This window comes from Neovison vison, chromosome 10, assembly GCF_020171115.1.
Source record: "Neovison vison isolate M4711 chromosome 10, ASM_NN_V1, whole genome shotgun sequence".
NCBI classification, from domain to species: domain Eukaryota; kingdom Metazoa; phylum Chordata; class Mammalia; order Carnivora; family Mustelidae; genus Neogale; species Neogale vison.
The window spans coordinates 1,769,975-1,796,734 of NC_058100.1; the positions used below are offsets into that span (position 1 = coordinate 1,769,975).

The 26,760-nt window shown below is 56.4% G+C and overlaps 1 protein-coding gene across 16 annotated transcripts in view; it reads right to left on the reverse strand.

Annotated features, from left to right (window-relative positions):
• Positions 1–15,422: 15,422 nt before the first annotated feature.
• Positions 15,423–26,760, reverse strand: part of ARHGEF2 (Rho/Rac guanine nucleotide exchange factor 2) — a 37,980-nt gene continuing 26,642 nt past the window's right edge. For 9 of the 16 annotated variants that reach the window (XM_044266539.1, XM_044266536.1, XM_044266547.1 and 6 more), the window contains 15 exons: positions 26,381–26,631; positions 26,124–26,249; positions 25,673–25,790; positions 25,324–25,572; positions 23,847–23,923; positions 22,945–23,114; positions 21,728–21,795; positions 19,624–19,821; positions 19,179–19,298; positions 19,004–19,086; positions 18,861–18,896; positions 18,603–18,653; positions 18,019–18,462; positions 17,644–17,827; positions 15,423–16,520 (listed from right to left, as the gene is read on the reverse strand). In XM_044266539.1, the coding sequence (XP_044122474.1) occupies positions 16,447–16,520; positions 17,644–17,827; positions 18,019–18,462; positions 18,603–18,653; positions 18,861–18,896; positions 19,004–19,086; positions 19,179–19,298; positions 19,624–19,821; positions 21,728–21,795; positions 22,945–23,114; positions 23,847–23,923; positions 25,324–25,572; positions 25,673–25,790; positions 26,124–26,249; positions 26,381–26,631 (2,249 nt within the window). In that variant the 3' untranslated portion in view covers positions 15,423–16,446. The remainder of the gene's footprint in view (positions 16,521–17,643; positions 17,828–18,018; positions 18,463–18,602; positions 18,654–18,860; positions 18,897–19,003; positions 19,087–19,178; positions 19,299–19,623; positions 19,822–21,727; positions 21,796–22,944; positions 23,115–23,846; positions 23,924–25,323; positions 25,573–25,672; positions 25,791–26,123; positions 26,250–26,380; positions 26,632–26,760) is intronic. The other 7 variants (XM_044266538.1, XM_044266537.1, XM_044266545.1 and 4 more) reach the window with 3 other exon arrangements.

Consider the following 26,760-nt stretch of genomic DNA (forward strand, 5'->3'; position numbering starts at 1 on the left):
TAATATCTTTTAGGGCAAGCCAAGTCACATCGTCTTCTATGTTTCTTGCTTATTCTGAGAGGTGTATTTTTCCAAAGAATTTCAGATTTAACATCTTTGTTTTCCTGTTGCTCCTTATCCCCAAATACAATGTTGTTGGGAGTCTGAAAATACATTGTTTAGGGGGTGCCTGGGTGGCTGAGTTGGAAGACGGTGACTCTTAATCTCAGTTCAGGTCTTGATCTCCGGGTGGCGACCTGAATCCCTAAGCTGGGCGCCGCGCAGCACATGCAGCTTGCTTTAAAAAACAAAAAAGAAAGAAAGAAAGAAAAGAAAAAAATACATTATTTTTTCCTTTAAAAAAAAAATTGAGATGTCTGGGCACCTGGATAGCTCACTTAGTTGTCTGCCTTCGGCTCGGGTCATGATCCAGAGGTCCTGGGATCCAGCCCTGGATCGGACTCCCTGCTCAATGGGGAGCCTGCTTCTTCCTCTGCCCCTGCTTGTGTTCCCTCTCTCCCTGTCTCGATCTGACAAATAAATAAATAAAATCTTTTTTTAAAAATTGAGATGGGGGCGCCTGGGTGGCTCAGTGGGTTAAGCCGCTGCCTTCGGCTCGGGTCATGATCTCAGGGTCCTGGGATCGAGTCCCGCATCGGGCTCTCTGCTTGGCGGGGAGCCTGCTTCCCTCTCTCTCTCTCTCTCTCTCTGCCTGCCTCTCCATCTACTTGTGATTTCTCTCTGTCAAATAAATAAATAAAATCTTTAATAAATAAATAAAAATTGAGATGGGATTTATAAACCATATTACTTTTTTTAAGATTGTATTTATTTACTTGACAGAGAGAGACACAGTTGAGAGAGGGAACACAGGCATGGGGAGTGGGAGAGGGAGAAGCAGGCTTCCTACCAAGCAGGGACCCTGATGGGCTCAATCCCAGCACCCTAGGACCATGACCGGAGCCAAAGGCAGACGCCTAATGACTGAGCCACCCAGGCGCCACCGTATTACCTTTTTTAAAAGAGTACTGGGGCACCTGGCTAGCTCAGCGGGTAGAACATCCAATTCTGGATCTCAGGGTCATTAGTTCAAGCCCCCTGTCGGGCACAGAGCCTACTTAAAAAAATAAGTAAAAATAAAAGTGCACTTGAAGTGCTCTATTCACAACAAAGTTGTGCAAGAACCACAATTACATAATTCCACATGATTTTCTTCACTCCAAAAGAAACCCTACACCCATTATCAGACCCTTCCCATTTTCCCCTGCTAATGACAACCACTAATCTGCCTTCTCTCTAGATTTGCCCGTTATGGACATTTCACGTAAATGGAACCATAGAACACATGACCTTTTGCGTCTGACTTCGTTCACTGAGTATCATGTTTTCATGGGTCACACATATTGTAGGGCGTGTCTGTCCTTCATTCCTTGTTACGGCCAAATAGTATTCCATTGTATGGACAGACCACAACTCTATCTGTTCGGGTGTTTACAGATACTCACCATTCCTTTTCTTTCTTTCTTTTTTTTTTTTTTTTAAAGATTTATTTACTTAATGAGAGAGCCTGGGGAGGAGAGGGAGAAAGAGAATCTCAAGCAGACTTCATGCTGAGCATGGAGCCCAACTTGGGGAGACACAGGGCTCCATCCCATGACCCTGAGAACCCGACCTGAGCCGAAACCAAGAATCAGACACTTAACCTACTGAGCCCGCCGCCCTCCAATAGTCACCATTTCTACCTTTGGGAAAATGCCTTCAAATCCTTTGCCCTTTTCAAAATTGGATTGTCTTTTTATTGTTGAGTTGTAAGAATGCATTCTTTGTTACGAAGCCAAGTACTTCAGATACAGGATTTGTAAGTCTTTCCTCCTGCTCTACAAGCTGTCCTTCTACTTTCTTGCTAGCATCCTTTGAAACATAAATATTTCATAGTTTTGATGAAGCCTTTGATTTTTAGACTTGGGCACATTGACAAGTTCACTGTGGTGACTGTCCTGCCCAGGGGTGCGGCATACCGGTTCCGTGTGCATTGGCCTCCAGTAAATCCTTTACTGTTTTTCATCTAGGCTTTTGTTTCTTTCTTTGCAAGTATATGCATAGGTATTTTAAATTTTTTGACTGCTATTTTGAAAAGACACTTAATTGTATTTTTTTTAAGATTTTATTTATTTATTTGACAGAGAGAAATCACAAGTAGAGGAGAGGCAGGCAGAGAGAGAGAGAGAGGGAAGCAGGCTCTCTGCTGAGCAGAGAGCCCGATGCGGGACTCGATCCCAGGACCCCGAGATCATGACCTGAGCCAAAGGCAGTGGCTTAACCCACTGAGCCACCCAGGCGCTTAAATTGTATTTAAGCATATAGTCTTTGTTACAAAAAGTTACTGGGTTTTTTATAACCAGCCCCCCTTGCTACACCCTAAATAGTCCTAATAATTTTGTAGTTAAATGTCTTGCATTGATAAAATGTTGTCCTGGACAAGAGCACATGTTGCCTGTGTTCAAATCACAAAGTCACTACTGACTCACTGGGTGAACTTGGGCCAAATTCTGGGCCTCAGTTTCCCTATCTTTTGTTTTGTTTGAAGATTTTATTTTGGGAGTGCCTGGGTGGCTCAGTTGGTGAAGTGTCTGCCTTCGGCTCAGGTCATAATCTCGAGGTCCTGGGATCGAGCCCTGCATTGGGTCCCTGGTCAGCGGGCGCCTCCTTTTCCCCCTGCCCCTCCTTCCCATTCATTCTCTCTCTGGGTCTCTCAAAGAAATAAATAAAATCTTTAAAAATTGTATTAGTAAGTAACCTCTACACCCAGTGTGGGGCTTGAACTCATATGCCGGAGGTGGAGCATCAGTGCTCCCCTGACTGAGCCGGCCAGGCGCCCCCTCAGTTTCCTTATCTTTGAAAGGGAGGCAGAAATAGTGCTTGCATCACAGAGTTGTAAGGGCAGTATGAATCAATACAAAAGGTTCTTTGGATACTGCAGGTATAATAAGTATTTCTAGTATTTCGTGGATATAAGATAGAATTCGTAGGGGCGCCTGGGGGCTCCGCCAGGGAAGCCTCTGACTCGTGCATTCAGCTCAGGTCCTGATCTCAGTGGAAGGATCGAGCGGGGCGTTGGCTTGGGATTCTCCCTTTCCCGCCGCTCCTCCCCCAACTGTGTATGGGCTCTTTATCCCCCTTTCTAAATGGATAAATAAAATCTTTAAAGAAAAAAAGAAAAAAAAAGACTATTACTTTGTTACACTGCTGATTGAAAAAGTCTCTAAAGTGAGAGAGGTTAAGAGGTTAGTCTGAGGTGGTTTTTCCTTCCTGTTTGGTGCAGAATCAAAAAATTGGCGTATGGACCCCCGTGGCTGGGCACTTCCTAGGGCTGGCTCGTGGATGATTAGGCCCCTACTGCCACCTGTCAGACAGCTGGGGGGATGGCGGGTATCAAACTCAGAAGCTGTCAGTATCCCCTCCTGCCGTGACACCTGTCACTGGCTCCCGGTCCCCTGGCACTTACCATGAACAGCCCAGCGCACTCTTGTCCAGGTGTGCTGCCCCACATCCCCCTCCAGGATACCTGCCCGGAATCTGTGCAGATCAGCCCAAACATGGAACATGCCGGAGCTGGGTCTTGCTCTAGGGGGCCCGTCCTCCCCCACAGCAGTGGGACTTGTGACGGGACAGAGAAAAGACTGACAGCAGGCTTTCCCAGGGTCTCCAGTGTGCTCACCCCCACCCTTTGGGGTGTCACCTTCTACCTCAAGCGCTTAATGAATGATCTTTCCAAACAAGGGGATTTCCTAGGAGGCATTCTTCTGTCACTTCTAAAAATAGCTTTGTGATTTCTGTCACCTTACAAGGGAAATCCATCAAGAAAGAAGAATGGGGGGAAAAGAGGCCGCACGGATAGCATGGGGGACCTCCTGCCTGTCTTCGTGCCGTGGCCTCCTAGCCTGGAGGTGTCCAGCGTAGCTTCAGATACTTGCAGGGTCCCTTCTCCCACTCCCTTGAGCCAGCCTCCAGGAGCCCGGAGCAGTCACGGACCCACGGTGGGATGGGGGAGCTGGCTGCAGCGGGCTAGTCCCTTGTGGCCCAGAAGTCAGCCCCGACGAAACAGCTAGGAGCCAGGGTCCAGCTCTGGCGGTCCCGTCACCAAAATGGGAGGGTCTATAAAGTGTGTGATTATTCTTTAGGGCCTTAGGAAAGGCACCATCCCAAAAGAGATCAACATTTCGTTCCAGGCATAGCAGAAAAACAGTGCAGTTATGTAATCCTGTTAGAGAAAACTGTTCCTGTCATCTGAAACTACTTGAGGCCAGGTCGAGGAACATTAACCCCTTTCTTGTCAAATTTCAGGTCCCAGTGAATTCTTTTGCCGTACTAAATTTTTGGGATTAAGCTAATGCCAGACTGGCCCTGGCTGGGCTCTTGGCCATGGAGTGTGGGTTTCTGGGAGAGCAGAAGAGGAGGGGGAAGCCCTATCCTCTTGGGTGCTCAAAAACTTCTCAGGGCACCTCTCCCCGACCAAATGATGACTCTCGGAGGGTTGTGATGAGTGTGCTTGGAGGCGATACGTCAAACAACAGCAGTTCTTAGACACAGTTTCTCATAAGCGCTGGGAGCAGAGCAGGGAGGTGGGCAAAATGCAGGCATGTGTTTCCACCAGGCAACCAGCTCCCGCAGGACTGCGTGTCCCAGAGAAATCACACCCGTCAGGAAAAGGCTATGGCTGTAACACCGCGCCTCAGAATCAGCGTTGGGCAACGGAGACAGGAAGGATGGATTCAGACCAGAATCATCAGTGGATGCTGAAGATACCGGGTCAAGGCTACAGGAGGGACAGACTTGCGCAGTCTCAGAACAGCTCCTGGCGAGGTACGTGCTAGTTACAGAAGGGAGAGTGGTGCCTTCCCAGTGGGGAGCCTTCCAGGTGCCCTCTTAACTCAGTGATGGAAGCTAATGTCGCCAGCGATAGATGTCACACACCTCCTGTTGGAATACTCTTAAGTGAACACAGCGCCAAAAACGTTATAACCCAAGTCTGACCATAAGCAAATAGACAAGTCCAAGTTGAGAATGTCACATAAAACAGCTGGCCGTCAGGGGCACCTGGGTGGCTCAGTCAGTTGAGCGTCTGACTCTTGATTTCAGCTTAGGTCATGAACTCCAAGTCGTGGGATTGAGCCCCGCATTGGGCTCCACACTCAGCCCAGAGTCTGCTTTGGAATCCCTCTCTCCCTCTGCCCCTCCCCCTCCTGGAATAAATAAATAAATCTTTAAAAACCAAACTAACCTATACTCTTTAAAAATATCTAACATTTCAAAATGTCATGAAAGACAAAACCGGAGGAACTGTTCCAGGCTCAAGGAGACTATGAGGAAATGGTGAGCAAATGTCACACATCTGAGATGTCTTTTGCTACAAGAGATATTATGACAGACATTTAGCAACATCTGAAGGAAGTTTCCAGATTAGATAATATTACTTTAGCATCGTAAATTTGTTGATTTTGATCGTTATACTATGGCTATGTAAGAATATTCTTTTTTTTTTTTTTAAAGAATATTCTTGTTTAGCAGTGCCTGGGTGGCTCATTCAGTTAAGTGTCAGGTCATGATCTCAGAGTCCTGGGATCAAGTCCCACATAGGGCCCTGCTCAGCTGGGAGCCTGCTTTTCCCTCTGCTCCTCCCCCTGCTCATGCTCTCTCTCTCTCTCTGTCAAAAAGAAAGAAAGAAAGAGAAAGAAAGAACACGTTGTTTTTAGGGAACACGTTGAATAATTTAAAGGTATAAGAACATCTTGTCTGCAACTTACTTTCAAACTGTTTAGAAAAAATTTATACATACATATATTCAGAATGAAAAGGACAAAGTAAATGTGAAAACACAACGTTAACATTTGGGAAATCTGGGTAAAGGGTGTACAGAGATTCTCTGTGCCATTTCTAAGTCTGAAATAATGTCAAAAGAAAAAATACTAAAAGTTAAAAAAAAGAAGAAAAAAGAAAGAAAAAGAAGAAGGCTACAACAGCAGTAAAAAATGGGAACACAGGAGCGCCTGGGTGGCTCAGTGGGTTAAGCCTCTACCTTCGGCCCAGGTCATGATCCCAGGGTCCTGGGACCGAGCCCCGCATCGCTCTCTGCTCAGCAGGGAGCCTGCTTCCCCATCTCTCTCTCTTCCTGCCTCTCTGCCTGCTTGTGAGCTCTATCTGTCAAATAAATAAATAAAATCTTTAAAAAAAAAATGGGAACATATGCGGAACCTGGCCAGCTCTGTCAGAGGAGCACAGGACTCCTGGGTCGTAAGTTCAGGGTCATGAGTTTGAGCCCCATGTTGGGTGTAGAGAGTAGTTGTAAACAAAATCTTCATTAAAAAAAAAAGAAATTGGGGCACTTGGGTGGCTCAGTTGGTTAAACAGCTGCCTTCGGCTCAGGTCATGATTCTGGAGTCCCCGAATGGAGTCCCACATTGGGCTTCCCGCTCAGCGGGGAGTCTGCTTCTCCCTCTGACCTTCTTCCCTCTCATGTTCTCTCTCTCTCTCTCTCTCTCTCTCTCTCAAATAAATACAATCTTTTAAAATATTTAAAAATGAAATTAAATTTAAAAAACAAAACACAAACCAACCAACCAACAAACATGGTGTCTTTAGAAGTACAAAGGAGAGGGAACCCACTAACATTCTTTGGGACTCGGAATGCTGGAAGAACCCAGGGTCTGAAGCCTGGGGTCCTGCATTGGACTCGAAGCAACATGGCAAGACAGCCTCCCCAGCAATTCTTCCTCCAATTACAAAGATAATGGCCGAAAAGAACCCTTTTAGGAACTCAAGTTCATGGGAGGAAATTTTTACATCAAGGATCAATCCCAGGGTTGGTCTGAAGATCAGTGGTAAGAGGAAGACTCTCCCATATGCAAAATTAACGTAATCAAATTTTCTGGCCAATGAACTCCCCTCCCCTCTAAGGATGGGATCCCTGAAGGAGCCAGGGAGCTGGCGTCGGAACTCGCTCGCACCGCGCGTGCTGTGTCGCACACGGCTGTCCCACAGCAGGATGGGCGTGGCGGTTGTCTACAAAGCTGGAGCATGAAAAGAGGTTGAGGACTTGACCAACACGTGGTTCTGATCGGAGGACCCATTCTGTTCTCTCCCATTTAACAAAAATTCCTCGTGGCTGTCTTGAGTTTTCCGCTCATACATACATCAGATGTCTGGGTGCTCGTTTTCTCAAAGGCATAAGATGTCGAAGGCCGGTACCTGGAGCCGATCACGAGAGAACCAGAAAAGCATGGGCAGCATGTAGAGAGGGCAGAGTCATTCGAGACCTCTGCAAGTTAGACGGGTTTTGGGTAGTTTTTCTTTGGTGGGAGGGGAGCATTTACGGTTATTTTGAAAACCTGGCCCATGTCAGTGAAGGTGGCATCTTGCACAGGCAGTAGGGGGACACGCTGGCTGGGTTTCTGGGCTGCCCCACGCGTCTCCAGGGAGGACAGGCTCGCTCACTGCATGTTTCGGTGGCCGCAGCTGATGAAACCCACGGTCCACGCTGGACAAAGGACTGGATGGTCCACTTCTGCAAGGATCGTCAGAACCAGAGCACGGTGGCTGCCCGAGGCTGTCGCGGTGCTGGGGTGTCAGGGCTGATGGGGCTGTGCTAGACTGTGCCCAGTGAAGAGCAGGCGGAGACGCTCACCTGCGTGTCCCCTCAGGTCTGTCCAAAGTCAAGAGTGCCCCGGGGCCCTGTGCTCTCCGGCCCACAGCCCGGGCAGAGGCAGGGATCCAGGGGAAAGGGTCAGGGTTTCTCAAGGACGCCAGCATCACCGACGTCACCCTTTCCTTCAATACCCGTTTCATCCCTCAAAGCAACTCCAGGCGATTCCTGCTCCCTGCCAGGAAAGGGGTCCTGCGGGAAACCCCAGAGGAAGGGCCCGGTCGGCGGAGCAGGCTCTGAGAGGAGGGTTTAGGAACAGAGGTGGAGAGACTGGTCGTGGAGAGAGGACTACTTCTTCCTGATAATAATAAATAAATAAACAACCCCACAAACTTAGCAGCAACAACAAGGCCGATTTGAGTATTCTGTCGCCATGGTAACAAGTGGACATCAGAACCTATTTAAACCCACTGAGTCAGTTCACAAGGCCCCGCAGAGTCAGGCTCTGGCTTCTCAGAGTCCCACGGCCCCCCGGCCGCGGGGCTGAGCGTGCCAGCCAGCCGTCAACCCCAGGCTCGCGGGAGGGCTCCCTGTGTGCCCTGCTCAGCTCTCGCCTCTGAAAACCTGCCCATCCCTGAACTCCAGCTTCCCCCAAGCTCTAGGGGCGGCTTTACAGTCTGCTTCGCTCAGAGGAATTACGCCCGAGCGCAATCCTTACATCCTCTCGCAGCCGCACGCTGTGCACTCGGCAAGCATTTCTGTTTCCTTCTGCCCTAAAATATAACCTTCACCAGCCTTGCATCCCCTTCTGGCTGGAATGAGGATGCTTGCGCTGTGAGTAACAGCCTCACTCGCAACGGCTTCAGCGATAATAAACATATTCTCGCCCACAACCCGGAGCCCAGAGACCGTGTGTGCTTCGCCGCCTGCCCGCCTGCACGGGAAGGTTTTCCGCACACCGGCCTCCATCGCCGTCGCAAGCAATCTGCCAGCACGCGCCGGGGCCCGGGTTTCTGCACTTCGGGTCAACAGGAGAAAGCAATCTCTGCCCCTCACACAATCAAAATCCGTCCCCCTGCTGCCATCTGATTGGACCAGCCTGAGAGCTGATGACCATCACCCGCGTGAGGTCGGGTGTGGGTTAGCTGCAGCCTTGGTTCTTGAGCCAGTTACTGGGGAGAAGGCTGGTTCTGTTGTGATCAGCCTCGGTCCCGGGTGAAGTTCGCTTCTCTGTAGGGAAGGGGTGGACAGCGGAACAAATGGAAGTTCTTTAGAAAGCAGCAGAGGGGGCGCCTGGGTGGCTCAGTGGGTTAAGCCTCTGCCTTCCGCTCAGGTCACGATCCCAGGGTCCTGGGATCGAGCCCCACATCAGGCTCCCTGCTCAGGGGGGAGCCTGCTTCTCCCTCTGCTGCTCGCCCTGCTCGTGGTCTCTCTCAAGTAAATAAATAAAGATTTTATTTATTTATTAGAGAGAGAACCAGAGCAGAGAAGAGAGGCAGAGGGGGAAGCAGACTCCCTGCTGAGGGCAGAGCCCCATGCGAGGCTCAATCCGGGGACCCCGGGATCCTGACCTGAGCCGACGTCTGACACTTAACCACCGAGGCGCCCCGACTGCCGGTTTTATTTTAACGTGGACAATGAAAGATGCAGACGGCTCTCTGCCTTTGCAGTTTTTCTGTAAAGTCTGAAACTGCTCCAAAACACAAAGTTGAGAGAGAGCCGAGATGGCAGGAGTTTCTGCAGTCGGTCTCAGGGGACAGCGGAACAGTGGAGAGCGGCTGCTGGGCTGAGTGCAGGGGCATCCAGCGCAGGTCAGGTCTCCTGCTTCTACCGCGTGTGGTCCCGGAGCATCTGCAGCACTGTCTCGGCCACGAGTGCAAACCCAAAGCTTCCTCTCGTACTGCTCTCGGGGTGTGTTGGGGGGCTCAGTCCCTCCTGCCTCCCCAATTCCTCTTTGCCCAGGCGTGGGAGTACAGGCTCGGGGAGGCAGTGCTGGAGGAATGCGTGAGCTGAGCGAGGGATGGATATTCCGGGGACCAAGGAGAAGGTCCAGCCGTTAGAAGTCCTTTCCACGTAAGGCAGACTCCATGATCTACCACTGCCCGTCTGGAGAGGAGTCGTCACTGTCCCTCTGTCCACATCCTGGCACTTGGGGCCCACACAAGGGGGAAAGCAATGCCTAAAGGGTTTGTAACGTTGTATAGAGAGAGTCAAGGACCAAGAGCCTGTGATCTCAGATCTTGACTCTGCCATCGTTTCCCTAGTGGCCTTGGCCAAGTCACTTTCTCTCCTTCTGAGAAGTTGAACTAGATGATCACAGAGACCCCAGCCTTCTCAAAACGTGTATCATACGTCATGAGGAGACCATGCAGTCCTTTCTGTCTCCCCGGCATCTGGTACAGGGCCTGGCACATAGCGAGGGGCCAGGAGTCGCTGCGGTTAGTCGATGGATGAATGAACGCACACCCCAACCAACAAACTGGTAGCAGCAGAGAAGGCTCCCCAGCAGAATTCTCAGACGAGCCAGCCGGTGGCATCGCTCTCTACGTAACCAGGCACGCCGCTGGTTTCAGACCAAGGAAAGGACTCTGGTTAGAAATGGACACCGCTAACAGAAGCCACGATCAGAGGACCTACGTTTCACACAGACAGCGGGAAGCTGGGATCCTGCCTCAGTGTCTGATTCGACAGACATCCTCACTGCCAGACAGGCAAGATGGTGCGGGGTGGACTGGAAGAAGACGCACAGCTCTGACAGACAGACAGACGTGGGGCACTCAGGAGCAGCCCCTGAGGCCAGGAGATAGCCTGGGGGGCTCCCCTGCACTGGGATGGGGCATCCCTCTTCTTTTTTTTTAAATTTATTTATTTGATAGACAGAGATCAGAAGTAGGCCAAGAAAAATAGAAGCAGGATCCCCGCCAAACAGAGAACCTGATGCAGGGCTTGATCCCAGGATTCTGAGACCATGACCTGAGCTAAAGGCAGAGGCTTAACCCACTGAGCCACCCAGGTGCCCTGGGCATCCCTCTTCTGTCACCCATTTCACACCCATCCCTTGCTGGAAGACTGAAACGTCTGGCCACCCAGTCTGGGTCTCTCCTATGGGGTTCATTGAACCCACAACTGGTTGGTTGTCCTGAAGGACCTCCTCCTCCCCCAGCACCTGAAGGCAGTTAAAGGTCAGGTCTCTTAATAAGTGGGCAGTTGGCAGGAAGGTGTTGAGTATTTTGGATCCTCGAAAAAGTCCCTCTCTTTTATCTACTCACCTTCCATCTTCTCTTGCCGCATCCCAGCACATTCTGCGAAGGGTAGGGACATGGGCACAAAGGGGAGGACCCAGGGAGGCATTTTTTCCATTTGGGACAGAGACCAGGGGGAGACAGGATGAGGTGTGGTGAGGTGCTTCTGAGCACCCACACCTCTGACAGGAGCGTGGGGACCAGAGGAGGGGCTGGGGGTGCCGCGGGCCTCGGGCTCCACGGACTAGAGCAGGAAAGGGTGAGATGGCAGGGGGGGTGACACAGCCTGGCAGGACCCTTGTCCCCTCAGGAGCCGGAGCAGAGCAGAGGGCATGCCACAGGCTCTGCTCCCACAGGCTGTGCTCCCAACGCGGGGAGAACAGGAAGCCGTGGCTTCCTCTGCCCTTTCCCTCCCAGCCCGGAGCCTCAAGGTCACTTGCTGCCGTGAATTGTGACCTGTGTTTGCGTTGGCATTCTTCCCGGGCATCGTGACAACAGATAGCCGTGTGACACCCAGCTCCTGGCCGTGATGAACACCCCAAACTTGAAGTAATGATCCTCCATGCAAATGGCAATGGACAAAGTACTTTCCTCACGTGATATTTCATTTTTTAAAGCTTTATTTATTAGAGAGGGAGCGCGTGTGTATGGGGGGGCCACGGCTGGGGAAGGAGAGGGAGCAGCGGACGCCCCGCTGAGCAGGGAGCCCGATGTGGGACCCCGGACGCCGCACTCTGAGATCCTGCCTGAGCCGACAGCAGCCGCCTCACCTGAGGCCCCAGGCGCCCCTCCCGTGTTTGTGGAGCAGAGACTTTTGTCTAAAATTTTTAACAGGAAAGCCGGGGCTCAGAGGAGTCATTGACCAAAGCCACACGTTCAGTGAGCGGCAGGCTCGGGACTCCAGACACCCAACTGGGTTCCATGGCTCCGTGTCGCCCACCCTGCCCCCAGGCCCCAAGGGAGCACTTCCTGCCCAGAAGGGAGCTTCTGCCTGTGGTCAGGGGAAGGGGGGGCTCCTGTTGCTTTCACCCCTCCGACGGACGGGGCACCTCTGGCCTTCTCCCGGCACGGAGGCTTGGGGCTGCCCCCCACGGCGAATTCCCCCTCGGCCCCTCCCGCTCCCGCCGGTAGAGCCCCTCCTGCGTACGGGTGCGCCCATGCCCACCCCCACCCCCCGGCCCCCGGCGGCTCCAGGGCACCAGCTCTCATGCCCGGCAGTGTCCACGCCCCGCTACCCACCGTCCGGGGCGTCCCCTGGGAGGTGGTGAGCTGAGCACCAGCTGTGGCCGTGGCCGTGGCCGTGGCCGCCCAGTTCCTGGCCCTGAGGGTCTCGGGCGCCCTGGCCAGTGGGCTTGTGGGGGCGGCTGGCTTGCTGGAGAACCTGGCCGTGCTCCGGCTGCTGGGCTGCGTGCTCCGGGAGCTCCTGGCCGTGGCAGACAGGGGCCTGTCTCTCAGTCTCCTCTTCTGGGCAGCCACCGTCTCATCCCGGCTGTCCTGTCTCTGGAGGCAGGAGCCTGATGGGGCCCGGCAGACACCTTCCGGAATCAGCCAGGAAGGCTGTGGCCCAGGGCCGGGGCTGGGTGGAACTGCTGGCCCCAAAGGACAGAGGCAGGCGGTGGGTGGCCGGCTCTGGGCAGGGCGGTGGTGGGGGTGGGCTCTGACCCCGGTTACTGCCTGGGACAAACGGACACACCTGGAGGGAGGGGGCAGAACCATGCAGCCGGCCTGGGCTGCCCCCTGGGAGCGTGGTCTTCAGTGGCCTGCACGTGTGGCTGAAGGTGGCTAGCGGGTCACCTGGGCCCAAGTGCTCCAGAGCTCTGGTCTTCTGTCGGGGGGAGGAACGGATGGGACAGAGGAAAGCTAGACGGCAGAGCGAGCCTCTGGGTCGTCACAATGGTCTTGACCTTCTTCTGTCCTGCTTCCACCTCTGGTTCAGTGTGGACAAAAGGATTCTTTGCCCCTTTTTTTGCCTCCTGGGAGAATTTCCCAAGGGTTCTAGACTAACGGGTCAGAGCACAGTGCACATTTGGCTCTGTATGCCCTCCCCCACACCCCTACCCTCACCTTAAACGCCGCATCTCTACTTCCCTGGTGCTGTGTCTGCCTCAGAGCATCCCAGTGGTGCCCACGAGAACCTGGTGCCCGCAGCCCCAGCTGAGAAGGCTCCCTGGGAAGGGAGCCCCCTGCACGGAGAGGCCCTGTGAAACACTGCCGGACCCCTGACATCCTCCCAGCCCCAATGTAAAACCCCGCCTGTCCTCCAACCAGAGTTTGCAGGGAGAAGTCAAGCCAAGGATGTGGGTGGGTCATAGGGAGGGGAGAGGTGGGGAAGGAGTGGGGAGAAGAGGGGCCACAGGTGTGTCGAGACACGTGGGAAGCAGAGTGGGAGCCTGGCGCGAGCTCCCTTCCCTGTCCCATGCACGGCGCCATCAGCAGCCCTGGTCACATCCGAGCTCCGACTGGAACCAGCGGAGGGACCTCGGTAAGTCACTTTACTTCTCTGGACTGGTTTTCTCATCTGTAAGATGGGGTGTTGAAGACTCAGCGGTGCCGAAGCAGGGTATTGGCTACTGCTCTTAATACTGCATGGGAAATGGAATCCCAGAGAAGGAAGACGACGAAAAGGAGAAGGAAAAGGGGGCAACTGGGAGATGGGGACCGGGAGCCAGCGAGGTCTCATCTGGGGTGATGTTTCCACACTCTGGAGTGAAGTGAAAGTTGTAGGTCAGGAACTGAGTGAGGGATTGGCCCCTCCAGTTCCTTCTGAGGAGAGTTCTCCAGGGCGGGGGCGGGGGTGGTGGTCCTGCCTTTGGTTTCCGTCCCCATGGAGACCCAGCAGCGATGATGGAGAGCAATCAGAAGGGACTTTCTGGGGGCCGGGCGCTGGAAAGGAGGGAGGTGGCAGAAGCCAGACAGGCCGGAGCCCCCGCTCCCATTGCCCCCATCACCACCACCAGCCTGACCACCAAAGGGCCCAGAGCAAAGCTGGGAGCACACCCTTGGCTACACCCAGCTGCCGAGCGGAAGGGACTCCCAACAGCCACCAGATCATGATGCATTAAGCAATGTTAGCTTCTTGATGTTTAATTTCCTCCCTTTTGTGTTTAAACCGGTTCCAAAACTCCATGTCTGTTCCCAGTCAATTCAGGATGGAAAATCCTCCCCATCTAAGTACCCCTCTCTGGCCACCTCCTCCCTGGCAGCCCCCCTCAGGGCTCCCTGGGCGACAGCTCTCCTCACGGGGACTGGAGGTTAAGTATCGGGGCAGAGTTTCAACAGGTCCAAGTCCTAGATGAGTGACTGCACGCAAACCTACCTCCGGATGGAGAGGGGTGGGCGGGGAGGGAGTGGTGTGGCAGAGGACTGGGCAGGGGGCTGGGCACTCCTTGGTGAGGAAGGTGAGCACTGGGGGGACACTGGGCCTGGCTCCCTGCAGCAAGCAGCCAGAGAGCTTTGAAACCGCAGTGGGAAGGATGGAGGCTAAGACTGGATTTCTGAAGGGCTTAGCAAGGGCCCTGGGAGAGAACGGGCGAAATTGCCAGACTCATGTCCAGCATCAGAGAATGGTGGACAGCAGGTCTTGGGGTCAAGGAATGGCAGAGAGACAGCATTAATGGGGATCCACAGTGCTGTCCCTCTGGGCTGAGGGCTTCTCCACGCCCACCCTGCGCTCTGTGTCTCCAGGTTCCTGCATCTCTCCTGACCAGCATCCTTCACCGGATCAGACCATGTTGGAGGAACCTGCATTCCCCTTTCTTGGTCTGAGTGCTAGTATCTCCCACCCACACTGTGGTCGTCCTCTGTCCGCTGCACCCTGGAGGGGTCCCAGCTTCCAGCTGATGCTGCACAATGCGGAGCCCCAGGTCCAGAAGCCAGACGCTGGGAGGGAAGTGGAGAGCCAGGGCCTCGCTAGCTGGGCCACCCTGGCCAGGAGGACCTTCCCTTTCCAGCCCCACCCCCTCCCTGTCGCAGACCCTGTACAGACAAGAAAGCACCTGCTGAAGCCCAGATGGGCAGGTACAGGGGAGAGGTGGCCAGAGGATTTCAGTTTCTCTCCCCCAGGAGGTGTGCGCAGGGGCCAGCCTGGGTGCCGCGCTCCCTCTGCCCCTCCCCCAGCCCCAGGGGTAGTAGCCAGAAACAGGAAGTGAAATGAAGCAAAACCCAGAACTGAAACTGACCTAATCTCTCGCTGCCCCTGGAAGAGGTTGCCCCAGGGCTCTGACACTGAAGACTGAGGCAGAGCGGGGGCTGAATCTGAAAACGAAAAACGAAGGACTCCGGAGAGAGGCCGGCAGGAACTGGGCCCACCGGTGGGAGGGGGCCGCTGGCTGAGGTCATTTCTGAGCAGGGCATGCAAATGAGGCCGAGACCAGTTTCCCCAACAGCCCCTGGACCCTAAGTGCCCTTCATTTTGACCCATGTATTTGCGGTCGTCAGCGCCCACAAAGGCTCCTGGCACTTTGTTATGGGAGTGGCCTGTGCCGGGGGAGGTGGCCTGCCCCTCCTCTGGAGGCGACCCTGGTGCGGCCCATAGGGCTGGCAAGCATGGAGACAGCAACTCGTGGGGGTTCCAGGTCTTTAATTTTCCTTGCTTTATCTTTTCTTTTTTAAACAATCAAATTGGCAGAAAATGGCGGGGGCTGGTGGGCACTGGGGGTCCACTGGAAAAGCCCCCAAATTCACAATGAGGTTTCAGTCACGGTTGCTGAGGTGCGGACGAGGTCAGGGTTCACAGAGATTCCCCAACTCACCCTAAATGTTTTCCAAATGGCTGGAGAAGAGGTCAGAGTAGGTCCCCCTTTACCGCCAGTGAGGGGATGCCATCCCCCCCCACCCCGCAAGCTCTTCTGATAAGCGCAGATAGAAGGCTGTGATTTCTAATTGCCTACAATCATCTCTTAAAAATACAAAACACGTGCAGTTGGCTTTGGTACAAAAAAGAAAACAACAACAAAGAACATTCTGGTCCCGTGGGCTTCCCCTCACCCTCCAACAGAGCCATCACCGCCACCTTGCCCTCTACTCCCTCGCCTCCGACTCCAGGGAGCCAGGCTAGCTCCCTGGGGTCTCCACGATGGATGGAGAGAAGGGAGCGCAGCAGTGAGCAGGGAGGGAAGGGGAGCACGGCCCCGCCCACAGCCCTTCTGGAAGGGTGGCCTGGTCCTTGGCACCGCCTCTCAGGTGTTGCTGGAGGGGGGGCGTTGTTTAGCCTGAATAAGCCCCAGTAGTGTTGCAGGACAAGGCCCCCTCATCCCTATGGCTTGGTTCCCGTGTCCCTGGTCCTCTAAATCTCCCCACTCCCCGTGTAACTAATAAACAATAAATAAATAAATTTTCCTAAAGTAGAGGGAAGAAGGCATGAAAAGCTGGCATCCGTGGTGTAGCTCCTGGATACCAGCAGGAGGTGCTGTGGCCCATTTCCCCCCAGCCTCCCAGCGGCCCCAGGTGTCCGAGGAGCCCCAGAGCCGGCAGGGGCAGTCGGCAGTTCTTTCGAATGTTCCCTTGCCGACGGCACACTGGAGGCTCCAGAGTTTGCCTCCCCTGGTGTGTTCTTCCTGGGGGCACAGGACGGAGGGAGGGGCCCCCTTAGCTCTCTGAAGCCACAGGCTCCCCGTCGCGACTCTCGATCTCTTCTGGGATGTCCTGCATTCGGGTGAAGTCTGCAGGGGGATGGGGCAGAGTCAGTGGGAGGACACAGGCTCTGGCCAGCGGGTGCACCCCTGCACCAACAGCGCCCATGGGTGAGCCGAAACCTCTGTCCACACTGGAAGGAATGTGCCCTCACCTGCCTACTGTGTATCCTTTCTGAGGATAGGGAGATACCCTTTGACTAATACCTTGCAAAATATTTTAACATTGTTATATAAAGTCACACTAGCTTTAGGTTATTTTGTATTTCCTAAATCAACTATAAGAACTTCGACAGTCTTAGGAATTTTTTTTTACTTAGAAATCTATGTTTAGGGGCGCCTGGGTGGCTCAGTCGGTTGAGCATCTGCCTTTGGTTCAGGTCATGATCCCAGGGTCCTGGGATCCAGTCCCCCATCAGACCCCCTGCCCAACTCAGAGCCCGCTGCTTCCTCTCTCTCTGCCTGCCTCTCTGCCTACTTGTGAGCTCTGTGTGTCAAATAAATTAATTAAAGTAAAACAAACTATTTCTACTTAAAAAGGCTGTCATCGGGGGCACCTGGGTGGCTCAGTGGGTTAAGCCGCTGCCTTCGGCTCAGGTCATGATCTCAGAGTCCTGGGATCGGGTCCCGCATCGGGCTCTCTGCTCAGCAGGGAGCCTGCTTCCCTCTCTCTCTCTCTGCCTGCCTCTCTGCCTACCTGTGATCTCTCTCTGTCAAATAAGTAAATAAAATCTTTAAAAAAAAAAAAAAAAAGGCTGTCATCGGGTCGCCTGGGTGGCTCAGTGAGTTAAAGCCTCTGCCTCCGGCTGGGGTCATGGTCTCAGGGTCCTGGGATCCAGCCCTGTATCAGGCTCTCTGCTCAGTGAGGAGCCTGCTTCCCCCCCACCCCGCACCCCACACCTGCTTGTGATTTCTGTCAAATAAATAAAATCTTTTTTAAAAAAAGAAAAAACAAGGCTGACGTCACAGACTTACTGCGGGGTCTGCTACCTCCTGTGGTTCCTAGAGCTCCACTCCCCGCTCTGCTCCGGAAAAGGCCGCAGGTGTGTCCCGTGTGTCCCTCCCAAGAGTCACCGGCACCTCAGATGTGATGGCCGGGCCCCCCTAAGCGTCCCGACAGCCCCCCCACCCTCAACGGCCATTCGGGCCTCACCTCGCGGACTGTGGGGCGGGGACAGGCGGCAGCCCCCCTCCTCCTCGCTGCCCGTGTCCGGGTCGCTGCTGTCCTGCAGCCGCTCCTCGGGGCTGCCCAGGTCCTGCCTCTCTCGGTCCTCAAAGGGTCGATGGACAGAGCGAATGGTCACAGACAAATCCAGGCGCTCGTGGCCTCGGCTGGGCTGTGACGGTCCGGCAGGAAAGGCAGCGGGCCGGGGAGTGAGCTCGGCCGGGCCCGCAGCACCCACGCCCCGCCGGCGCCGCGGCCGCCTCCCCAGCTCTCCGGCCGCGGCCTCGCGCCCCCGGCGCCGCCGACGCCCGCGCCCTCGGGGGGCAGCCCCCGCGCACCCCCCGCCAGCGCCCGCTCCCTTACCTGCGGGGGCGTGAAGCTCAGGTACAGGGCGTCGCCCGCGGGGAGGCTGCGGCGCCGCGGGTCCAGGGGTCTGCGCGCCCAGGGGGCCTCGGCCGGGGGCGGCTCGCTGTGGCCCAGCGCCGCCAGCTGCCTGCGGGCCTCCTCGGCCTCGCGCTCCAGCCGGGCGCGCGCCTGCTCGCTCTCGCGGAGCCGCGCCTCCAGGCTGCCCGCCTCGGTGGCGCGCTCCTCGCCCAGCCGCCGGCAGCGCCGCAGCTCCTCCTGCAGCAGCGCGTGTTGTCGCTGCAGGAGCGCCAGCTCGGTGGCCTGCTTGTCGGGCGCGGGCGGCGCGGGCGCGGCTCGGCCGGCCTCCCCGTCCCGGGAGTTGGCGCGCGCCAGCTTCTCCCGCCGCTCGGGGCCCTCGGGGAACCGCGCCTCCATCAGCGTGTCCTGCTGCGCCACGGCCGCCTGCGGGCGAGGGGGGCCCCGCGGGTGCGTCAGAGCCCTCGCTGCGGGGCCGGGCCAGGGCCACGGAACGCGCCACCCCGGTGAGCGGGCGGCCCCGCCCAGGCTCCTCCCCTGCCCGGTCCAGCCCCGGCCCCGCTGACCTGGAGGCCGTGCAGAAGCCCGTAGAGATTGACCAGTCGCTGCAGCGCTTCCTGAGGACAGAGGAGAGGGTGGGGACAGGGCCCAAGCCTCGGGATGGGAGAGCTGGCCAGAAGGTGACTGAATGTGGGTCTGGGGCCGGCAGGCCAGCAGACACGCTCAGACGTCCGCTCTCCCCACCGCCACCCCACACTGGGCTCGCATTTCTCAGCCAGAAGGCCCGCCCTTTGGGGGGCTCCGCCAGCAGCCTCCCACCTCACCTCCTGGGGGGCTCTCAGCTGATTTCCGTTCCGGTCCTGCAAAGAGAGGCAAGGACGGGGAGTCGCAGGCACCTGTCCCCCACAGCTCTGTGTCAGGGGTCCACAGGCCCTCGGCCCCTCCTGCCCCCGGCCAGCGCTCACACCTGCGGGAGCCCCACCTTCCGGCTGGAGTCCGAGTCGGTTCCGCAGAGCTCAGTGGAGCCGTTGAAGGTTCCGGCCTCACCGTCTGCGGAGAGCGGAGAGCACGGGCTAAGCTCTGGTCCCCGGGGCCAGGCCCTGCCTCCCACCCACCCCCATGGCCCCAGCCCAGGCACTCACTGGCAGTGACCCCAGGACTCGTGCTACCGCCGCTGTCCGGGTCCCCGGGCAAGGCTGGTTCCCGGGCTGTCAGGAGCAGCTCCACTCCGGGCCCCACCAGGAGGTCTTTCAGACCCTCCACTACGGGGAAGGGGGGAGGTAAGCGGGGGCGCCCCATGGAACCCTGCAGGGAACCACAGGGCGCCTTCCACCCAAGGCCCACGCAGCCGTCAGGCACCCCAGGGACCCCACTCATTCCACCCTGCACAGGGCAAAGGTCACTGAAGGGCACCGAAAGGGCAGCACAAATGTACGCAGGACAAGGTGTCCGTCCGACAGCAACAAGGACGTGCCTCCTCCCCAGCCTTCCCCACACCGGGTGCCCCAGGGAGTTTAGAGACAGTGGGGCCATGCCCTGGTCTAGCCCGAGCGGATGGCGCTGGACTCCCCCTCAGGGCTCCCTCACCCTCACGGATGGCATCCTGCAGCAGCCGCTCTCCGCGGGGGCACTCCAGGGACTCGGAGCGGAAAAGGCCCCTGGGTAGGGCAGGCAGGGTCAAGCCGCCACCATCCTCGTCCACCTGGAAATGGGTCATCTCGGCAAACAGCCCGACCTTCTCCTGCAGCAGCTCAACCAAGGCCTGGTCTTTCTGTTGAAGCTCCACTGTGGATACGGGGACAGATGAGCACACGGCAGGGGGCCGGTGCGGGGGGGGGGGGGGCTAGGGGGAAGGGTGGTGCCAGGGGAGGGCACTGGGGGGGGGCGGGGATGTGCAGCCAGAAAGCCAAGCTGGAAGGGCAGCCCCAGGGCTTGGGGCCCAAGGCTGGGCTGAGTGGTAGTATTTAATTCTGGATTTTTGGCATTTATGAAAAAGAAAACCCTTTTTTGGGAAAAGTAATGTACGAACTTTCTTTTTTCCTTTTTTTTTAAAGATTTTATTTATTGGGGCACCTGGGTGGCTCAGTGGATTAAAGCCTCTGCCTTGGGCTCGGGTCATGAACTCAGGGTCCTGGGATCGAGCCCCGCATCAGACTCTCTGCTCAGTGACGAGCCTGCTCCCCCTCCCCCACCTCTGCCTGCGTCTCTGCCTACTTGTGATCTCTGTCTGTCAAATAGATAAATAAAATCTTAAAAAAAAAAAAAAGATTTTATTTATTTGTCAGAGAAAGAGAGAGAGGAGGTAAGCAGGGGGAGCAGAGGCAGAGGGAGAAACAGGCTCCCTGCTGAGCAAGGAGCCCAATGTGGGACTTGACCTCATGACCTGAGCCGAAGGCAGACACTTCACCAACTAAGCCATCCAGGGGTCCCTGAACTTTCATTTCTTTAAGTAGGCTCCATGCCCATTGTAGGGCTTAAACACACGACCCTGAGATCAAGTGTCGCAGGCTCTATGACAGAGCCATCCCCTGGACTTTTGTTGTCTGTACCCGAGACGGCAGGTGCCCCCCACTTTCATTCTTCCATCTCCCTTTAATTGGAGAGTCCGTACAAATTTCATCTGGGCACGTGGCTATCCAATTAAGCCTGACCTTTGGCTAGACACTGCCACGGGACTAAACTGTGGTCAATGGACATGAGTGTTTCTCCGGATCAGCCCTTAAAAGAAAGGGGTAGGGAGGGGCACCTGGGTGGCTCAGTGGGTTAAAGCCTCTGCTTTCAGCTCAGGTCCGTCCTGGGATCAAGCCCCACATGGGACTCTCCACTCAGGGGGGAGCCTGCTGCTTCTCCCTCTCTCTCTCTGCCTGCCTCTCTGCCTCCATCTCTATCTGTCAAATAAATAAATAAAATCTTAAAAAAAACCAAACAAACTGATTTTTGTTGTTTTTTTTTTTTTTTAAGATTTTATTTATTTATTTGACAGAGAACACAAGTAGCAGAGAGGCAGACAGAGAGAGAGAGAGAGAAGCAGGCTCTGCACTGAGCAGACAGCCTGATGCGGGGCTTGATCCCAGGGTCCCGGGATCATGACCTGGGCCGAAGGCAGAGGCTTTAACCCGCTGAGCCACCCAGGCGCCCCCCCCCTTTTTTTTTTTAATGAAGATTTTATTTATTTGACTCACAGACAGAGATCACAAGTAGGCAGAGAGGCAGGCAGAGAGAGAGGAGGAAGCAGGCTCCCTGCCTAGCAGAGGGCCCGATGTGGGGCTCGATCCCAGAACCCTGGGATCGTGACCTGGGCCGAAGGCAGAGGCTTTAACCCGCTGAGCCACACAGGCGCCCCTGTTGGTCTTTTTATATAGCAGTTAGTTCACAGTCTAATACTAATAAAAGTTAAAAAAGTAGATTAATGTCTCTACCCTGGTCCTCCCAGCTCCCCTTTCGGAGATATTATACACATGTGTACACACACACACACACAACACACGTGACACACACCTATCCCCGTTATTTTTACGCCAGAGGTAGCATACACCCTGTGCCGTGCTCAGCCTTGCTCTGTTTCCCGCACAGTCCTTTCTGGTCGCGGGTCTGCATCAGTCTCCCCAGCACTGACCCCCTAGCCAGGTCTGCTACCATCCGTCACGGGGACGTATTATCAAGTACTTGGCGTTCTCTGGGGCAGACTCACTCTTGATTCGGCGCAGGTAAGCCTCGTGCTCTGTCTCAATCAGGGGGAAGTCCTCTCTGGAGGGGCACCTAAAGGGTAAGAGTGGGGTGAGGTTGGGCGGGTCGAGGGATCAGGAATCAGCCTCCTTCCTGAACACAGTCCTTCCCTGGAAGATTCTCCAGCCCCAAGCGCTGGCTTTGCTCACTCCCAAACCCCTGCTTTTCTTCACACCCATCATCCCAATTTCCTGGTCTGTATGCCCCTCCACAGGCCACCTGCGGGGGTTGCATCGCAAGGACGGGCACCACAGGCCTTGTCATGAAGCCAACTGGGCCCAAACCCTGGCCCCGCTATGTACCGGGCGGCAACCTTTATTTCTCATCTTTAAAATGGGTAGGATATCTTCTTCACTGTTTTTGTTGTTGTTAGAACTAAATGAAAAATCCAGCAATGCTCCAAACACGGCAGAAGCTCGAGACATCGATCGGAAAGTATGAATTGTAATTTTCATGATGAGAAATATTAATACGCTAACAGAGGCCTCCACGGGCCTGCGTGTGGCAGGACGGGATTTGGCACGGTTCTCCTACAGCCGCCGATGTCCTACTTCGTGTGCGTTTCTCAAAAATTGGTTCAAAAGTCTGAATCGCAGAAGTGAAACAAAAACTCACACGTTACCGAGTGGAAAAAACCCGTTTCTAATGCTAAAAGAACCGACAAATATCCCGACGGAGTTTCTTTTTGGCATAATCTTCAAGAATCCGTTTTGAACGTTTCACACGCAGTTTACAAAGAGGCACCATCGAGGGCCTCAAATCCCACGTGTGTCCCCCAGAAGCTGGAAGTCCGCAGCCTCAGCACACGGGACAGTTTCCTTCTTGCCTCGACTGTGTGGGATTGGGCTCTAGTCTCAGGGACTTCGTTTCCTCTCCCATTTGTTTGTAGAAAATAACGGTGAAATGCAATACGGTCCCAGCAACAGCCCACTGCTGGAGCCTCAGGTGCTCCTGCCCCTGCTGGTGCCCTGCCGGCCGGCAGGTGGGACACTGCAGGACTCCCACTCCCGAGAAGCGCTCGGAGGTGTCATGGCACAAGACACACTCAGTGTGACGGCACAGATGACCTTTCCAGCCCCGGGGCCTCCGTGTTCCTCCCCCTCTGAACCCTGGGCTCTCCCCCAGGGAGTGCTGTGGCCGGGCCCAAAGCTGCGGGACGCTGGAGGCCCCGCACACACTCACACGCGCACGCTCTGCTGAATGACGCGGATCCAGGTGCTCCGGTCATCCCGGGACGCCGTGTGGACCTCGTACATCTCAGGGGGCGCGGCGCTGATCAGGAACATGCCTTTCTCCTGGTTGGCGATGTCCCGCACAATCAGATTCTGCAGCGATACCACGGAGGGCTTGTCCTGCGGGTCAGAAAGGAAGGACTCAGCCTGGGAACCTGACCTGGGGGGTCTGGTCTTCGGTCTTTCTGCAGTACCTGAGGGACTCCAGCGTCCCAGCTCTGGCATGGCCAGAGGGCACTTGGGAGCACCCGTAACCTCTGACAGATTCACTGACATTAAGGGCTATTGGGGCACCCGGCCAGCTCAGTCAGGGGACTGTGCGACTCTTGATCTTGGGGTTGTGGGTTCAAGCCCCACGTTGGGGGTAGAGATTACTAAAAAATAAATAAACTCAGGGACGCCTGGGTGGCTCAGTCATTTAAGCATTTGCCTTCAGCTCAGGTCATGATCTAGGGTCCTGAGATCAAGCCCTGTATCCCGTTCCCTGCCCAGCAGGGAGCCAGCTTCTCCCTATGCCTCTGCTGCTCCCCTGCTCTTGATCTCTCTCTCTCAAATGAATAAATGAAGTCTTTAAAAATAATAATAACAACATAAATAAACAAATAAACTGGGGGAAAAAACCCCCAAACACCTTTAAGGTTTACTTTCCTTGTCTACGAATAAAGGATCATGCCGGGCCTTCCCCATAGCACGTAAGTGTCCGTACACAGTATTAGCTGTTTTTACTCCTCACGATACTGTAGTAATAATTACAATCCTGACTGTTGGGCTCTGGGGGATTCGGCCTGGGTAGGAAAGGAAGAAGGGCCTGTGACCCCTGTGTGTGGTGAGAGAGGAGGAGGAAGAGCTCACCAGGGCGGGAAAAATGTACTTCTGGTCCTTCTCCTGCAGGAACAGCAGCACGTCCGTCATCAGCAGCATCAGGACGTCTGAAGGGAGGGCGGGCAGCATCAGGGGCCTGGGCAGCAGCTAGCCGCCTCCTCAGGGGCCCCAACGACTCCCTTCCCGGCCTCTCCCCCTTCCCGGCGTCTCCTTCCAGCTCAGAGACGCCAGGGGGAAATGTGCCCTTCCTACGAGCTTGAAGAGCATCTCGGCTAGAGAAGCCGGGAAGGGGTCACCAGGGCATTGGAGGAAAACCCTCTTCACCCAGCCGAGGCTGGTTGGTTCACCTGGGGACTAGAGACCCCAAGCGAGTCCACCGCCAGGCCGCGGAGGCTCTGCAAACCTCCCAAGGTGGTGTATTTTTACTCAGGAACACGACACGCACATGTATCTTTCCGGGTGAGGGGGTGCAGAATATTTGTGAGGGTCCAAAGCATTCCCAGAGCAGGAGGGGCTTCCCCACCTCACAGCTAACGGGAGAGCTTTCCAGCTGTGCGCCCTGAAATCCCTCTGCCCGAAGCTGATCGGGCTTCCCATCCCTCCCTCCCACAGCGGAGTAACCCCACCTCCCTGGACCCCACAGCCTCCTTCACCACCCTTCTCTGCCCCACCCTCCTGCCGCGCTGATCCTGAGGCCCCCACCTGAACACTGGTGTGGGGGGGGGGGCGCACTAAAGGTCAAGTCCCTAGAACTCAGAGGTCACAGTCAAGAGAACACATGCTCACATGCTCACCCGCTGTCCTTGGAGAGCTTACTAAACTGTGGGCACACAGAGGGGAGGGCTTTTGCTAAATGCTTCAGAAATAAAGCTCTCCAGCCTTGCTATTTTTAACCCCCGTGGTTTATATTCTTAGCTGCTGCGTGGGAGGGATGGGAAAGAGAGAAAGGGATGAAGGAAGGGACCGGTAAGCACTGCCATCCCCCAGCCCGTGGAGAGGGGATTTCATGGCAGCGGACAGGGCTCAGGCAGGCTCACACCCAAAGCCGAGGCCTGCTGCTCTCCTGGCCTTGCTCTAGGTGGGAAAGCCGCGGCCAGCAGGTCTGGGGAACGAGGATGGGAAACTGTGGCCCCCGCCCCACCCCAGTCCCCTCTGCTCTCTTCTCCGTCCCTCCTGTACTCCTCCGGCTCAGCTTCCTGCCCGGGCTTTCCTGGCTGTCTCCCCGATGCCCTTTCTGGAGCCCTGCTAGGTGTCCCAGTCTCGCTCCACTCCCACCCCCATCGTGGAGATTCTCTGTCCTCCTCAAACCGGTAGCTCTCGGGGCACGCAGGGGCCCATCCTGGCAGGGAAGCCCCGAGTGGCCCACGGGCGGAAATACGGGATTTGGACTTTGCTGCCGGCCCCCAGACCGCATCTCCCCAGATGCCCCCCTGTGCAGACAAGTCGGGCAGGCTGGAGGCCCCTCCCTCCCCACACGCCCCGGGGCCTCCGCTCGCCATGCGCTCACCTTTGAAGCGGCCCGTCGCCGTCTTCCACAGCAGGCAGCCGTCGTGGATGAGCCTGCGTCGCAGGAGCTCCTCCCGGCCGAACGGGCCCTTGCCGGGCACTGGGGCCTGCGCCCGCGGGTCCATGCGGTGGTAGATCTCCTGCAGGCGGGCCCCCTTCTCCAGCTCGTGCACATCCTGGTCCACGTTGGACAGCAGCTCCTTCACCAGCCCCAGGGCTGTGGTCAGGTCCTGGCGTTCCTCCTCGGGCCCTATGCGGGGGCGGCATGAGGCGCTGCCAGTTGGTGCCCCTCCCGCCCAACCTGGGTCACTGGGAGCCCCCCCGCCACCGGGGAGCCCGCCCGCCCTCACCGTGGGAGTGCTGCAGGATGCGGCTGATGAGCACCGGGTACTTGGTGACGCGCTGGGTCACCAGCAGGATGCACTCCTGCACCCCATGCCGCTTCAGCACCGCGGACCGCGTCACCTTCTGCAAGGGCACAGGCGGGGCTCAGGGCTGGCGCGCGCGGGGAGGGGGTCCAAAAACATGCCCTTGGAGCTCTTGGAGCCCAAGCACCGGTGACCTCCCACGGCCTTAGGTGACTGTGCCTGGGAACGGGGAGCGCCCCGCCCCGGGTGGAGGACGAGGACCAACCACACCAAGGAGCGAACAGGTATTATCGCGGGCGGAGGAGGGGGTTATCGCCGACACGCGCCACAGGGGCTGGCGGGAACCGGCTGAGCCAGCAGCGGCGCGCCGCGGCCCCCAGAATGGGCAGGCGGGGTTCGGGCCTGGTCGTCGGGCAGCGCCTGGGCCGCTCACCCGGATGAACTGCTGGAACCGCTTGTCGCGCGCGCACAGCTCCTTGTAGAGCTTTAAGGCCTTGGTGTGGCGGCTGCAGAACTCCGAGTAGGTCTTCCGCATCTGCTCGGCGCTGGGACCGGAGAACTAGAGGGCGGGGGCGGGGGCGGGGCAGACCAGCTCAGCGGGTCCCGCAAAGCCTAGTCCCCGGCCTAGTCCCCCGCCTTGCTCCGGCCTCCCGCCCGCTGGCTCGCGGCGGCAGCGGCGGCCCTGCCCACCTGGTTGATGAGCAGGTCACCCAAGCGGTGGATGACGAAGTTGCGGGTGCTGCCGGGGCACAGGGACTGGCGGCGGCGTTCCAGCAGCTGGCTGAGGAAGCGCGTGTGGATGTCGCTGAGCTCGTCCACGCAGGGGAACAGCCCCTGCACCACGCCGGGCTCGAGCTGCAGCTCCTCCAGCATGCCCGCGCGGAACAGCCGTGTCATGATCTTCAGCGTCCGCACGTGGTGCAGCTCCGTCTGGATGAGCTCTGCGGGGCGACGGCTCATCAGACCCCGCACCTAGGCCAGGCCGCACGGGCAGGGCCCAGGCTGGGGACCGCAGGCCTGGTGGGAGGTTTCCCAGGCCCCCTCCACGGTGACATTCCGCACCGGCGTGG